We start from the raw sequence: 14,515 nt of genomic DNA, 5'->3' as shown, positions 1-14,515 counted from the left end.
AAGGACGATTTATATGAGACGAAGGCCGCAAATTGGAGGGACAGCTTGAGTATGTCTAGGCTGGTTACTACTGATCATGTTATCGAAGCCGATGAAATTCCCGCAGCATGCAGGTATGTGGTTTTTACTCCAACTTTTCACATTGTTGCCTTCAGTTATATTTCAAACAATTTAGCTAGGCTGATCACACACTTTGGCTGAGCATGATGGTCTTAAATAGGCGTGTCGGGACATGCATCAGTAACGGATCTTTTAAATATTGAAAGCGTTTGAATCACAAGTATTGAGAATCAGATATCGTGGTCGTGAATTTTGAAAATCAAACAATCAATCTACGGACCGAGAATTTCCGGGGCATCTTTTTTCGCTGGTTCTGTCGTTCCGCCAAAGCTCTACGGCCCCGTAAAAGAACCGGTATCAGATGAAAATCCTCCCAAATACAAGGATTTTTCTCGTACGTGATTATCTCGAAAAGTTCTTTTCCAGGGTGCTCGACAAGTCTGGTCTTGACCATTTGAAGGTACGAAGCTTATTACGAACCATATCGAGTAGCCAACGAAACAAAATGTGTAATGCAGCTGTATTGTGGAGTCCTGTGAACTGTTTCCCCCAACCATTTGGTTAGTTTTTCGGCGTTTTATTGTCGCATGTACCCATTAGTGTACGGTGAGCTTGAATCGAAGAACAAAACTAATGAGCGAAGCAAACCAAACGAACAAGATCAATCTGTCGTCTATAGGTATGTATATGAGTACTTTTACGAATTTGTAAGATATATTTTCAAAACATTGATCCTCTATACAGTGCCCACTGATCGAAATCTTGAACATTTTCGCCAGAAGGCCCACAGCCGAAGTATTGTGCCCAAGCTTTATCGAGCTTGGGCAAGCTCGGCTTGTTTGTAAACGCCCTGAGTCCTTAAAGTGTCAAGCCTGGTTAATTTACTTAATGAGCTTATGTAAACGAGCCGAACAGAACTTTAGAGTGTTCAGTTTGGCTCGTTTACTATATGAGCCTAAAATTCGAGCTCGGCTCAATTCCTAAACGAGTCCAACCGAGTCTCGAACTGATTGCGCTGTTCGTCTGCAGCCCTAAATTTAGAATGATGGGAAAACGGCGATACATTTACACAACTGTACTATGTGGAACGAATGCCACAGGCAACGAGAAGAGAACCCAGTACGCTAACATTGTCTTGACTCAAAATCGAAATAATTGAGAGAGATGAGGAACAGAGAGAGAGAGAGAGAGAGAGAGAGAGAGAGAGAGAGATCAACCAAAGCACTGATCAGAGGGGAGCGGACCAGGAATGGAGCCATTTTGCAAGAATTGCAACCCAAACACAACCACAATCGCAAGCAACGACAAGTAGGATAGCCCTTCCACGGCTCCCAGTAACCCAAACGGCCCGTTAGGCAGACCCGAGCCGGTTTTGGACTTGGTGTAAAGCGACCAACCCACAATGCCAGCCACAGCCAGGTAGCTCACACCTTCCAGCGCACCTATGGAGCCCCCGGGGCCCGGCGGGAGGCCGCAGCCCGTTGTTTTGAGCGTGTAGAGAGACCACCCGATAACTGGCGTCGAGACCAGGCCGCCAACGATGGCTGCTTTGGCTGCGGCTCCATTGCCGGTTTCGCTGCTCTCCTTGGCCATACACGACACCTTGAGCGGCGCGTACGACGCATTTTTTCTGGGTAGGACGGGAGAATTGTGGGGATGTAGGTGTACGAGAGGAGTGGGAGGTGAAGAGAGGAGCAGCATCTTGGAAGCATTCATTATGAAGAAACTGATGGAGAAGAGAATGGGAAATGAATGGGGAGGAACTGCTCCGCTCAAAAGGACCTTATCCTCGTTTGGGTCCTTATGGTTTCTATTGCGCATCTCGGTATTTGCTTACTGCCTCCTCCGGCTAAATTGTGCACACCTTAACTAATTTTGGAATCTCGATATTAACGACCGAGTAAACCTTCCAACGACCTCAAGGTTTGGAATATTTGGCTTCCGTAAAATTCGAACATGCGACTTCGTGAAAGTACAAGCAGTGACAAGTAGCCAAGTGGTAGGCATAGTGAACCCAGTCAAATATATGAAAGTACATAGTACCTATCTCTCAATTTTGCCTCTATTATAAAGTAGCGATCATTTGTTTCACCCATGTCCGACCTAGAATTTTCGGCTCCAGAAATTTTGAATAGGGCGTTCAAAAATTTCTATTACCTCTAGAAACCCCAACTATATATAAACACAAATTTATATATTACTTAGATTGTATTCATTTAATTGATTTTTGGGTTTGGTGTTCAAATATTTTTGGACAAGGGTAGGGTGTTCAAGAAGGTCTAAACTACTATAATAAAACAAAAAAATTTCATGGGTAGGATGTTCAAGAAGGTCTAAACTAATATAATAAAACAAAAAAATTACATGTATTCTATAAAATACAAATAAAAATTGGGGGTATTCAAGTGAACACCCTTGTCAAAGAGTGTAGCCGCCACTGTTTGCAGAGTCAAATTTTCAACCAAGCCAAGAAGGATCATGATGACTCCTTGATTGTTGTTATTCATAGCCGAATAAGCAGTTCAAAGAAAAATCATCTCAATATTGTGTTCGTATGCTGATACTCGCTCATCCTGTCGGAATACATTACTGACTAAAAACTCCTAAAAAATTCTTGTAACTTACATAATTAACAGCACAACAGCTTAAGCCAACAGGATTAAGTCAGCTTTTCCCTCCAAAGACGCATATTTGTTACCCAGTCATGTGTTTGGTCTGCCTGGAAATGCCATGGTTGACATAAACAGTTTTCGGCATTGGATTTGTGGCATTCCAACAGTAAGACGCTGAGTGGTTGTGTCATATGTCCAAATCATCATCTGGGTCCTCATCAGAATCTGGCATCTCATCGTCTGAATCACGAAAATAAATGATCTCCCCCTTGCCAGGATCCTGATTTGTTTGCAATTTCTCGGCAGAACCAGAGCTACTCTCCATATTGATCTGATCGAAAGATTGCCGGCCATCATAGATTTCAATGGGCTTACCAGTTCCTGAAGAAAACAAGAAGCCAATAGGCGAGTTCCAGTGATGTGCAAATTCTCGAGAAGGTAATTGGACCCTTGGAAAATAAACAAAAACCCTTTCCCAAAAATATCATTCAATAGAAGCTCAAGTTTGCATGCATACCTTGGTGCTCGAATGGAAGTACAACTTTTGCCCGCTCAATTCTCTCCTCTTCTGAGAGTTGAAGGTTGAATTGCACCTGCCGAGAGAAGCATCCATTCCATACAGTTATAAAACGGTATAGTATATTGGATGTCTTGGTAAGAAGTTTTTGTGGCACCCTTTGTTTCTGAGGGCATTTGCCTAAGATGAAGGTAGGCACAACTAACCTTAGGCACAAGACTTTGAGTAATCATTCCATCATCAGAAGAAACAGCTGTAAACTTTATGCCCGATGGCTCAATGCAGAACTCTTCACTCTAACAGATGCTTTACAATGATATTAGATGAGTTGTCATTTATAAATGCCAAATTTCAAACACAGAACCACATTGTCACCATGAGAGAGAGAGAGAGAGAGAGATTACCATCAATCTAACTCTTCCATTTCTGCGCTTCAAACGAGCATGAAATTTCCCTTTGTTGGAATTCTGTTCAAGAAGTGAAAGGTTATCAGAGTTGCATCTCTGAACGTTTGTTGGCCGGGCCATTGGTTCTATATTGGCGAGCATAGAGGACATGTATTCAAGAGCAGCAGTGACTCTGACTTCATGAAGGTCCGAATGTAACAACCAAAACGCACAAGAAACTTGGTCTGCAATTGAAAAATGAAAAGCAAAATACTGAAGGTTAAACAAAGCAGTGGAACTTCAATAAGTGGTGTTTCTATGCATCAACTGGAACGAAAAGAAGTTTACAAACTTAGAAAGAGAAAATCAAGTTTCTATCATTATGATAACACAACCCGCCACAATTTTTTTTTTTTTGATCCGCAACCCGCCACAATTTGAACAGCAATAATGTAACTCATGATACCGGAAAGCAGTTGGCTATCAGAGGAGGAGCATAAAGCACTACAGAACTGCTGATATTAATGCATTTTGAAAGTAGTTGTTTAAAGAACAATATTTCTTACATTCATCAATTGAAACCATTCCAAACTAAATGCAAGATGAAAACAAATGTCTTTTACCAAAACTAAAAACATTTGTTCTTTGTCTAATTTGAAGGGTACAGATGATATACTTAATTCCTCTGCTAGGACCAATTGGTCCACCAATAAGGATCTGCAGAATATGGTGAATAATTTTTTTTTTTCCAGGTAAAAGGTACTTTCCATTGAAAGCTCAAACAAGAATAAAAAGACTAGTTTGCCATAAATAGATCAGCACTCAAAGAATACATGTTTAAACTTCTAAATAACTTATCAAATGGAGAGCTTTCCAAACGTACCATGGCTACGAAGGTTGCTTAGAAGGGCTGCAAGTGAAGATATGGATGCATGCCTTAGCATTTCAGTTGCCTGCAAAGAGGCGAGTAGTATCCATTACACAGATACACATACGTATCATACCCATATGCGCAGACACAGAATACAGCACAACATGAAATCACAGGCCACAAGAAAAAGAAAAGAAATCCATATGCTACTAGCAGACCGGGTATAGACAAGCAAACACAGACTACACAGCAAGGACTAGTATCTTCAAATTACTCCCAAGCATAACTACTACTGAGCTATGATTTCATCGACCAAATCCGTGAAATTGTTTGAAATTAAGAATAAGCATAAATGATAACCATGAAGTAACATTAACCACGTAATTGGAACTGACACCCTTCGACGTTACATGTAACTACACTTATTGTGAGTACTATAACATTAGATACACAGGCAATAACTAATAACAGCTAACCTAAGAGAAGTTCATTAGAATAAACTACAGTTCAATGTATAATGTCAGAGTAATACCAGACATAGAAAACCTTCTCAAACAAATTATTCTTGCATACTTAGTTGCTTGCTTTATGTCAGAGTAATACCAGACATAGAAAAACTTCTCAAACAAATTATTCTTGCATACTTAGTTGTTTGCTCGAAAGTCAAAATGCATTTTTTAATCAACTGAAGATGTTCAAACTAGTTTCGGCAAAACTGAATATCGAGGCATCTAAAAAGAACCAAACTAAATTGTTAGTCCTCAAATCACACTTTATGTTGCAATTTGCAAGGATAATCAGTCAGACATCAACAAACAGATCATACAAGCTACTGGAACCCATGTGAATGTGCAAGAATTACCAGGCTACAGACAACAAGACAGCAAAGCACGACGGGACAGCTCATTCTTTATTTCATTAGATGAGGCAAATAGTCTCGAATTGATCCCAGCTAAATTGGAGAGAGTGTAATAAAGCCTCTGAAATCCACACAATTGATGCATAATTGAGATCTAGAAGGAAGTTTCCTCATGTAACGTAATCAGCCCAGTAGCCCACTTAACAACAAATGATATGGATGGCACATGATAGGAAGTTTCCCAAAATCCTCCCTAAAAGAGACTATGATGCTCAAGATAGAATTTTCATGCAGAAACTAAACCATGGCACGTGATAGGAAGTTTCCCAAAATCCTCCCTAAAGAGACTATGATGCTCAAGATAGAATTTTCATGCAGAAACTAAAGCACAACTACTTTTGTATTGATCAACGACAAGCAACATAGTTAAAAAAATCACTAGAGCACCTTAAGAGGCTGGATGACAAAGACTAACAACTCTTAATGCAAAGTTTTCATCACATCACTACAATTAAACTTCATTCTAATTCATGGTAATGCATATCGCTTTTATTAGGATATTCAGTATAACAATCATTTCCTCTGGTCAATCAGATGCCGCAGTTATGATATTCAAGATTACCGAATCTATGGCAACTGAGAAGCGCCCTTTTCCTTGTCCAACCAATTCTGCAACCATTAACAACCATATAACTGAAAGGACCAAAGGAACATACAACAGAGAGTAAAATTGAAATCTTTTGGCGCGTAAATTCATTCACTATATGCCATCTTATCTTCGTTCATATTGTATAACTTGTTCAAATTGTTCTAACCCCCTGCAGAAACCTAACTACAAAGCATATAGAAACAAAAAGTAACCATAACCCTATAAACATCAAACTAGTTAGTATCCCCAATTCAGATAGATCTCAGTTTGCCCCATACCTCTCCCAAGTTCAATAACTGACAAGGACAATTTGTCCAAATCTCTCACATCATTACACAACCTGACAGTGTTTGAAGCTTCCGGCAATCGATTGCTAATGCTTCCACACTCCATAAGCCGAACCTTCCAGCCAAGAGGATCCGTATAACAATCCAAAACCCTAAGCCTGTCACGACAATTCCATTCTCAATTCCAACTCACTTAAAAAAAGAACACAATTTACGTCCAAAACTGAAACCAAATTCAACCAAAAGACATTAGGATAATTCTATGTGGACAACTCTCAAACACACCACCTAAGCATGAGTTCCAAATGTTATTTTGACACTCTGAACCGTTCGTATTATAGGTCTCAATATGTAAGCTATTCGTACAAAACAACAGAGCAATTTGAAAATTTTACAGTTGCCTTGAGAAAAATGAACCATTAAATTCTCATTGCTCATCAATTGATTTGAATTAGACACTTATTGATATTTGAACAACCTGATTTTTAATGTAAATGATATCCATGTTATGACCTACAAATGAGCCGTCAAATTAGGTTACAGACCCTCGCTTTTGGGTGGGTGCATTTGAAAAGTGTGTTCGAAACGTTGTGTACATAGTAGCAGGACTCAAAGACATTAATAAGTCCATCCAAAAAAATTTATCCGGTCTGCAAAACGAGAACTTACAAAAAAAAAAAAAAACATTTCTACCAAAAAAAAATTCAAACTTTTGGCCGCTAGTTACTCAATATCAACGAGTTCGTTTAATTTATCAAAAAAGCTTGAATTTTTCTCGATAAATATGCATTTTCTTGAATTCTCGATAATCGGACCGGACAACGGGTTGGGACGGAGCGAGTAACTATCAGTCTTACCATTTAGGAAAGGAAGCGACGTCAGTTCCTCTACCCTTGAGCAAATCGAAATAGAAAGACGGACTCCTAGTCGAAGCAACGAGAACTAGACCTCTAAAGATAAAATCACGCAATTAGAATTCATAATCGAAGAAACATTCAATAATCAGTAAGCAAAATTCCAAAAAAAAATAAATAACTGACTGCGACTGCGATTTAGCCGAGAGAATATTGGCGGAGAGCTGGGCGAGGACGTGGTTGAAGACGTGGGGTCCGAAGGGGGAGTCGATGGAGTCCTTTATTGTGAGAGCGGGCGCGTGCTCGCCGTCCAACGCTCCGTCTCGAAGAGCTCTGCAAATCAGTTCCGCCATTTTGGTTCTGATGCTGAGAGAGTTGTTCAAAACCCAAAACCCTAGCTTGAAGACGATGGCCGTTGGTGTCTCGGGCTTTTGAGCCCTTGTTCCCTCGACCGTGTATATTCTACGTGGTACTCGCTCAACGCTTCCGAGCGTTCGATATAATTTTAGACGGTTCAGATTGAAACATTATCTCTCCTCTCATTTCAACACTTTCTTTCATTTTTTCTCTCTCAAAATCTGAGTCGTTCAAACACATATTGAATGGCTCGCATGCACAAGCGGACACACATAATACTCGCTCGACACTGAAAAATTTTCCAATCAAACGAACCGAGTTGAGTTTTGTCAACTCGGTGCCCAGAACGAGCTTAATACACGAGTCGAATTTTTTGACGCAGGCTGAATTTTGAAGTGTTAGGTCTACTCGTTTAGTACACAAGCGTAATACGCTAGTACTAAACTCGAGCGACAGCCTTGTCAAGCTCCGAGCTTAGAAAATGAATATTCCTACTCACCCTATGTATCATTTTTGTCCTTGTATTTATCAAGTGTTTAATACCGAAAAAATACCAAAGCATAATCCTTCATCCTTAATGTATTCATCTGAGTGTTATTTTAAGGGTGAACACCGGTCTGTTAGCCCGCCCAATCTAGCCTGTTTTTTTAAGGTTTGAAAAAAGTATTTGAGTTTATAGAGTTGGGTAGGATTAAGATTTTAAAACCATTTAGTAAATAAACTGAATTTGGAAAAATCTCTTAAGGCGCAACCTGACCCGATAAAAATAATCTCACTCTTTTTTAATAGAATATATTTTTTCTTACAGTAATAACTCATAGTTGTCTTCAATTTTTTTCGTTGTGCTCTACATGAAATGCTGTGGAGAGGTGTGATTTTACATGAGAGACCTGAGAAATTTTTTTACGATATAGCTTCATGGATGTGGAGAATTCTTACTTTTTGAGCACTTTAATTGCTTTTTGTGAAGGACAATTTAATGGTTCTTTTAAGAGTGTTTTAATAGTGGTATGAGAACTTAAAACTTTAAGTTTAATTATTTCGGTTGGGCTGGGCTGGGCTTCGGATTATTAATTGAAGCTCAATTATTTATTGGGTGGACTAGGACATGGGCAAGTCTCGTTACCCTAGTTATTTTTGGACCACACTCTCTTTAAATTTTTGATTTGGTATTTTTTCGGATTTGAGCTTAAGCCCTCTTCTCTCTAAATTTTTGGTTTTGGTAATTTTTCAACATTTTTGTACTTTTCGTAATTTTTTATTTAGCTTTTCATCATAATTTTTTAGATTAAGCATATGTCTTGACGAGAGGAATTGAAAAAGTTTAAAAATGTGGACCGAAGTTGAACAATATTCATTTATAAGATGACAAAAATATCAAAAATACCAGTTGTATGATGGTATTTTTTGTTTTTAGTGAACTTTTTTTTTACTTTTGATTATAGCTATTTACTTTTTAGGCTCCTCTTATTGAGACGTATAATTAATCTAAAATTTACTGTGAATCTAACAAAAATATATAAAAGATGAACAAAAATACCAAAAAATTTAGGGAGAATGGCTTCTCTTTTTTTTTCGATGAGAAGTCAAGTTTTATTCCCATACGGTCTTAGGAGGACATCATTAAATTTCTCAAAAATATCTTAGATGGGCAAGTATCGAATATTTTTGAAAAAAACTTATGTAATGTTGATTTTTTTTTTAGAAAAAAATTACTGCAATCCTAAAGAAATCTTGAAATTTGGGGAGGACGACCGCTTGAACTCAAATTCACTTCTCGATCCATACTTGGACCTCCTGATGCTACCTCTTACCAATATCGCTCTTATTCTATCTTACTATTACTCGTCTTGACCTCTCAGATTATCTCATATATGAACCTCGCTACCTTACTAGAGTTTTTGAAAGTGGATCAAGCCCGAGCCTTTTCCCTTTTCGTAATTATTTTTTTTCTCAGATTCAATTTCTCTAATCAGCAACTCTTAAGACTACTTCACTCGTCACGTGTAAGAGTGTTGCTGATTTGTCTCTTGTCGTAAGAAAGGGGAGATCCTTAAGAGCTCCAATATCTCTGCCTGCTTTCGTTATTCGTACGTAGAGGCATAGCTTACGCTACTGCGTCTACCTGAAAGACAAAAGTGGTTGCGAAAACTACAGTTTTAATGGAGTAGAAGCAAACCCTAGAGCACAAGTTTTCTGTTCTTTTATTTTCTTATCAAATATCATAGATGTGATTGGATTTGAGTTTCAACTTTTATAAGAATGACAGCTCCAACATTGTCGTCACACCGTATTATCATATTCGTTGTTGATAGTCATTTAAGCAATTTAGGATGTGTTCCACAATTTAAAATATAAATAATACTAAAAGCATGTACTGTATATCAATAATAGCTTAAATACCTAGAAAAAAATGCACCTTTTCTACTTTACCTATCCATTATTTTCTCTCCCATGCACCACACCAACCTCTCTGTTACTCTCGGGGCTGGCTCAGGGCATAAGTCCACCAGGCGACCGCCTATGGCCTCCCGTTTTGGACCAAATAACAGGGCTCCCAAAATGGAAAAATATACTAATAAATATTATATGTTTGAATAATTTTACAAGATGGTTATTGTAGCTTGGCGTGGTAAGATGCGCGTGTATCATGGGAACTTGAGTTCAATTCTTCGCTGCTTTATTTTTTACCCCAAAATTTCGGAATCTGTACAACAAAAAATGTTGCTGAAATCACTTTGGAGTCTTCGGAACCGCCCTTCGAAATTTTTGTTGCTGAAACTACTTTGGAGTTTTCGAAACCGCCCTTCGGAACTTAAAAGTAGTTCAACCACTTTGCCATTGAACCACAAGGCTAGCTTGTTTTCTATATTGAACAACTAATAAACGTACTGAAAAAATGAGAGGCTCCATTTTTAAATCCCCCTAGGGCCTCAGAAATCTTAGGACCGGGCCTGACTACTCTTCTCTATTCCCATTAAACAGGAGTTAGGAGTATAAAAGAATACTCAAGCAACGAGAGAAAATGAGGGAGTGGTGAACTCGGATCCTCTGTCCCACTCTCCGCCTGTCCGAGTCGTCTCTTTGAGTCCCTTGCGACGTCGTTTTGTACAGGGAAACACAGCAGTAAAAAGAAATTTTTATCTTTATTTTGATTCTATGATTTTCTTAGGGTTTTCATTGAAAGCCCTATAGCTAAATATTAATTATGACCCTTTAGGATAAAATGATAAGAAAAATAAGATTTTCGCACCAGTTCAAACGGATTGAAAATTGGAGCACTTAATTTTTTTAGGCTATTTATATATTGAAATTTTTTTAGGCTATTTAAACTATAAAATGAAATATATATAGTTTAAAAATTAAGAGCTCTAATTTTCAATCCGTTTGAATCTGTGTAAAAATTCTGATTATTTGATCTTCATAATTAATATTTGGCTTTAGGGCTTTCAATGAGAGCCCAAAGAGAACCATAGAACCAAAATAAAGATTTTGCTTGTGTTTAATTCCCATCCAAGACGACGTCGCAAGGTACTCGGGCGGAGTGGGACAAAGGATCCGTTGCCAGGAGTGGTAGGGAGGAGAGAGAGAATAATATTTTAATGATTTACTCATGAATAGTTGCTCTGTATATGAAGAGAGGATTTTTCGGAAAAGAAAAATAGCGTCCTATTTCCAAGAATGCTGCAAGCTGTTTTTGCAAGTCTCGTGTACATGCTCTAATAAGTATTTATTTTTTGAATTAAAAGTTATTATAGAAAAATAATCTACTCCTATTTCATAAAATAAAAAATAAGAACCTTATATCGCAACGGAGCCTTAGATCTCAACAAGCTTATTTACTTGTTGGTTATTTTAATAAGCAGAAAAGGTTGGTACGAACCATGTTGCTAGCCTAAAGATCAATCCTTTGTTAAGGCGTCGTTGGGCTAAATAATTCATTATGGATTATTTTTTGTTCTTGTTCAGTTTTTTTTTTTGCGTTTGTTAGTTTTTCGTCAATTTTTTTACGATTATTGCTTCGTCATGTCGAAAGGAATCTAAAAAAGTAAAAAATTATGATCAAAATCCAATTTTTTTTTAATGAAGAAGAAAAAATTGGCTTATTGGCTTTTTTTTGTCTTTATTCAAAAAAAATGAGTTTCGGTCATAATTCTTTATTTTTTAAATTTCTCTTGTCATAACGAAACAATAATCCACATAAAATTAACAAATGCAAAAAAAAAAAAATTCAATTAAGTACAAAAAATAATCCACAATAGCTTTTTAGAATCTGGTGCACATAAACATTCTTGATCGATAAAAATTCAGTAATGCGAAGTAAAAGCCAATATAACATATAATTATATGTGTGTGTGTGTGTTCATTTGATTAAAAAGAAGACGTTGCAGGAAAATGAGATGCAGTTGTTACAAACTCTTGTAAATTTTGCTAGACAACTCACAACTTTAACTTTGAGGAAAAAATTAAATCTCAATAAGAAAAAGTTTTCCCTTTGTCCCCTTTTTTAGAATCCAGTATTTTATTTTTTATTTTCTAAGAGTCCATTTTTTAAAGTTAAGGAGTAAAAATTGGTACACTTTTCATTTTCCTCATAAAAGTAGATTCTATTTTAAAAAATTAGTGAGTAAACATATAATGATAATATATTCAAGTGAAGGTAAAAGTTGATGTTAAAGGTTTAATGACGATGTCTCATTAATAAATTAGAGCTACGAAACTAGACACTTAAAAACGGACGGAGGGAGTACCGAACAAGAGTCCTACATAATTATTACTCCTTCCGTTCCTAAATGAGAGTGCATGTTACTATTCCGGACAAATGTTAAAAATATTCAATATGAATCTTATTTGATGTTTTAATAAACAAAATGTTTAAAATCATGAAAAATATTATATAAAAAAATATAAATAAAATAAAAATAACAGGAAAAAAGTGAAAGTGAAACGGAGGGAGTAACCATTAGACAGATAAATCATAAAAGACGCTAAAAAACGAGATTCTCTTCTTCTTTTTTCCCTTTTTTTTATTGGAATGAATATTCTCACTTTTTCTTTCCATTTTCCAAACAACTGTATGAGCTACCAGGTCCCTCCGATAGCTTTTGGTAGTTTGGTGTAAATGGGGAAGGTAACGATTGTCATTACCTATAAAACGACACTAAGTTAATCAGAACGTCATCGTTCTTTTAATTGTGTGATTCCATGTATTTCAGTCTATGCGTACTCCATCTTGTCCAACATGAACGGCCACTTTGTCATTCTCTGATTGGGCCAATAAATTCTCATGCATACAGTACCAAACAAGAGTTCTACATAGTTAGGAGTACTGGTATGTATACATATGCGGTGTACAGAACATGTACATAAGGGTTAGGTGGGTCCCACAAAAATGATTTGAACTGCCCATTATTTTTAAAATATTTTTTATAGAGAGCCCTGTAAAAAATTAACTCAACCCGATATCAGTAAATATTTTTTCTAAATTCGTAAGGGGACGGTTCAAATCATCAGTCCCACAAAACTCATATGTACAAACTCATATCTACCCATAGCTTTTTGGACGGGGGGGTCCCAATTTTGGGGCCCACCTCGGTCTCGCTCCGATGATCTGAATCGCTTACTTTGTAGAGCTCGTCGAGTACAACTATGCGAAAAAATCAGCTTAATTGGATATCATTAAATACATGGTCGGAGCCCATATAACTCTCAGTCCATGGGTTACAGTGGATTTGATCCAGTGTTTCGGATCCATTCTTTTTAAGATAAAAAGGTTCCAATCAGGTACTTAATGATATCCAATTAAGCTGATTTTTTGCATAGTTGTTCTACTTGACGAGCTCTACAAAATGAACGATTCAGATCATCGAAGTGAGACTAGGATGGGCCCCAAAATAGGACGCAGCAGCATGCTGCTGTCCCGTTGGGGACAGCAGCCCCCCTCCCTCCTAGCTTTTTCGCATAGTTATTAACCGTTAGACAGATAAAAAGATGCTTAAAAACGAGATTCTCATTTTTTTCCTTTTTTTTTTAAATTGGAATGAAGATTCTCACTCTTTCAGTCTTTCTTTCCATTTTCAAACAACTGTACGAGCTACTGGGTCCCGCCGATGGCTTGGTGTCAATGGGAAGGTAAAAATCACATTTGTTGCACGGGTGAGCCTCCACTACCGGCGCTGTGTCCACTTTAGCCGTTGAATACTCTCGGAGTAACCAGTGGCATTGTCATGCGTTACTTTTTGTATGTAAAATATCATACGCATACAATTTGAGCCACCTTCGCATTGTCTTTCAATCACCCAAAGTAAATGATATCTTCATCGTAAAATTTGTCGCTACGTAAATAGTTAGGAGCACGTGATACTCTGGGAGTGCTAATTAAATTACTCATCCACTTTTAGTCACACCAATTATCTCTCTTAATTCTCACTCTCGCTTTTACATTTTTGCTCGCAGTTCTGCTCGCCCATATTCGCGCGGATTATGTAATTCAGGGTAAAGGCTGAAGGTAAAATTCGATTTGCACTGTGGGTGGGCCCTTAGTCACACGATCTTTTCAAAATTTCTTGCACTTTCGTTTCTCAATTATTGCATTGCGTTCTCGCTCTCGATCCTTGCATTTGCAACGTGGAAGGGCGTACGACAAGGAATTTTGTGCGGATTGCGGAAACGCATATCACGTGGGCAGAAGGTAAAAAACCATTTTGAAGCTTCGGTGGAAGGCCCCCACAAGGATTGCGAAGCGCTCGTGATGTGGACTATGACGAAAGAGCCCCGCAGGCTCCCTCACCCGCAGATGAGGCCGTGGGTGTGAGAGTGCCGCAACAACCGAACATAAGGTTGTGTTTGGGAGTTGGGAACGAAACAGAATAAGATTGGAAAAAGCGTTTTTTTCTTCCTGCCGAAATTCAGCATTGTTAATTGAAGTTAATGATATTTTGAACTCCTATCACATGCATGAGAGTACGACTACCATGAATGTAGGTGGTGTCTCAGTTGGTCGAGCACCCTTTGGCCCATTCATTTGGCCTAGGTTCAATTCCCACGTCTGCCCCATTTATGC

General features: G+C 37.9%; 2 protein-coding genes across 3 annotated transcripts; both read right to left on the bottom strand.

Annotated features, from left to right (window-relative positions):
• Window positions 1–1,103: 1,103 nt before the first annotated feature.
• LOC131303624 (uncharacterized) lies at window positions 1,104–1,902 on the bottom strand. The gene has a single exon (XM_058330582.1). It carries the CDS (start codon window positions 1,879–1,881, stop codon window positions 1,273–1,275), a length of 609 nt encoding a protein of 202 aa, XP_058186565.1. The 5' UTR covers window positions 1,882–1,902; the 3' UTR covers window positions 1,104–1,272.
• Window positions 1,903–2,514: 612 nt separating this feature from the next.
• On the bottom strand, window positions 2,515–7,543 carry LOC131303621 (elongator complex protein 5). 2 transcript variants are annotated; one of them, XM_058330578.1, is made up of 9 exons: window positions 7,282–7,543; window positions 7,099–7,191; window positions 6,233–6,399; window positions 5,928–5,974; window positions 4,459–4,528; window positions 3,594–3,820; window positions 3,396–3,485; window positions 3,190–3,265; window positions 2,515–3,053 (listed from the first exon to the last, which is right to left on the bottom strand). In XM_058330578.1, exons 1-9 carry the CDS (start codon window positions 7,446–7,448, stop codon window positions 2,860–2,862), a joined length of 1,131 nt encoding a protein of 376 aa, XP_058186561.1. In that variant the 5' UTR covers window positions 7,449–7,543; the 3' UTR covers window positions 2,515–2,859. The 2 variants fall into 2 exon arrangements, with proteins under 2 accessions (XP_058186561.1, XP_058186562.1); XM_058330579.1 differs by lacking the exon at window positions 7,099–7,191.
• Between the last annotated feature and the right edge of the window lie 6,972 nt (window positions 7,544–14,515).

The sequence above is a fragment of the Rhododendron vialii genome, chromosome 10a (assembly GCF_030253575.1).
Source record: "Rhododendron vialii isolate Sample 1 chromosome 10a, ASM3025357v1".
Taxonomy (NCBI): domain Eukaryota; kingdom Viridiplantae; phylum Streptophyta; class Magnoliopsida; order Ericales; family Ericaceae; genus Rhododendron; species Rhododendron vialii.
This window is presented reverse-complemented; position numbering and strand designations above follow the sequence as displayed.

What these genes read in the sequence shown, in the direction of transcription:
- LOC131303624 (XM_058330582.1), bottom strand. Translation starts at nt 1,881, where the DNA reads ATGCGCAATAGAAACCATAAGGACCCAAACGAGGATAAGGTCCTTTTG.
- LOC131303621 (XM_058330578.1), bottom strand. Translation starts at nt 7,448, where the DNA reads ATGGCGGAACTGATTTGCAGAGCTCTTCGAGACGGAGCGTTGGACGGC. An exon ending in GTCGCTTCCTTTCCTAAATG is followed by an intron (nt 6,400 to 7,098) that starts GTAAGACTGATA and finishes TTGTCGTGACAG; the next exon opens with GCTTAGGGTTTTGGATTGTT. An exon ending in TCTCAGTTGCCATAGATTCG is followed by an intron (nt 4,529 to 5,927) that starts GTAATCTTGAAT and finishes GCCTCTTTGCAG; the next exon opens with GCAACTGAAATGCTAAGGCA.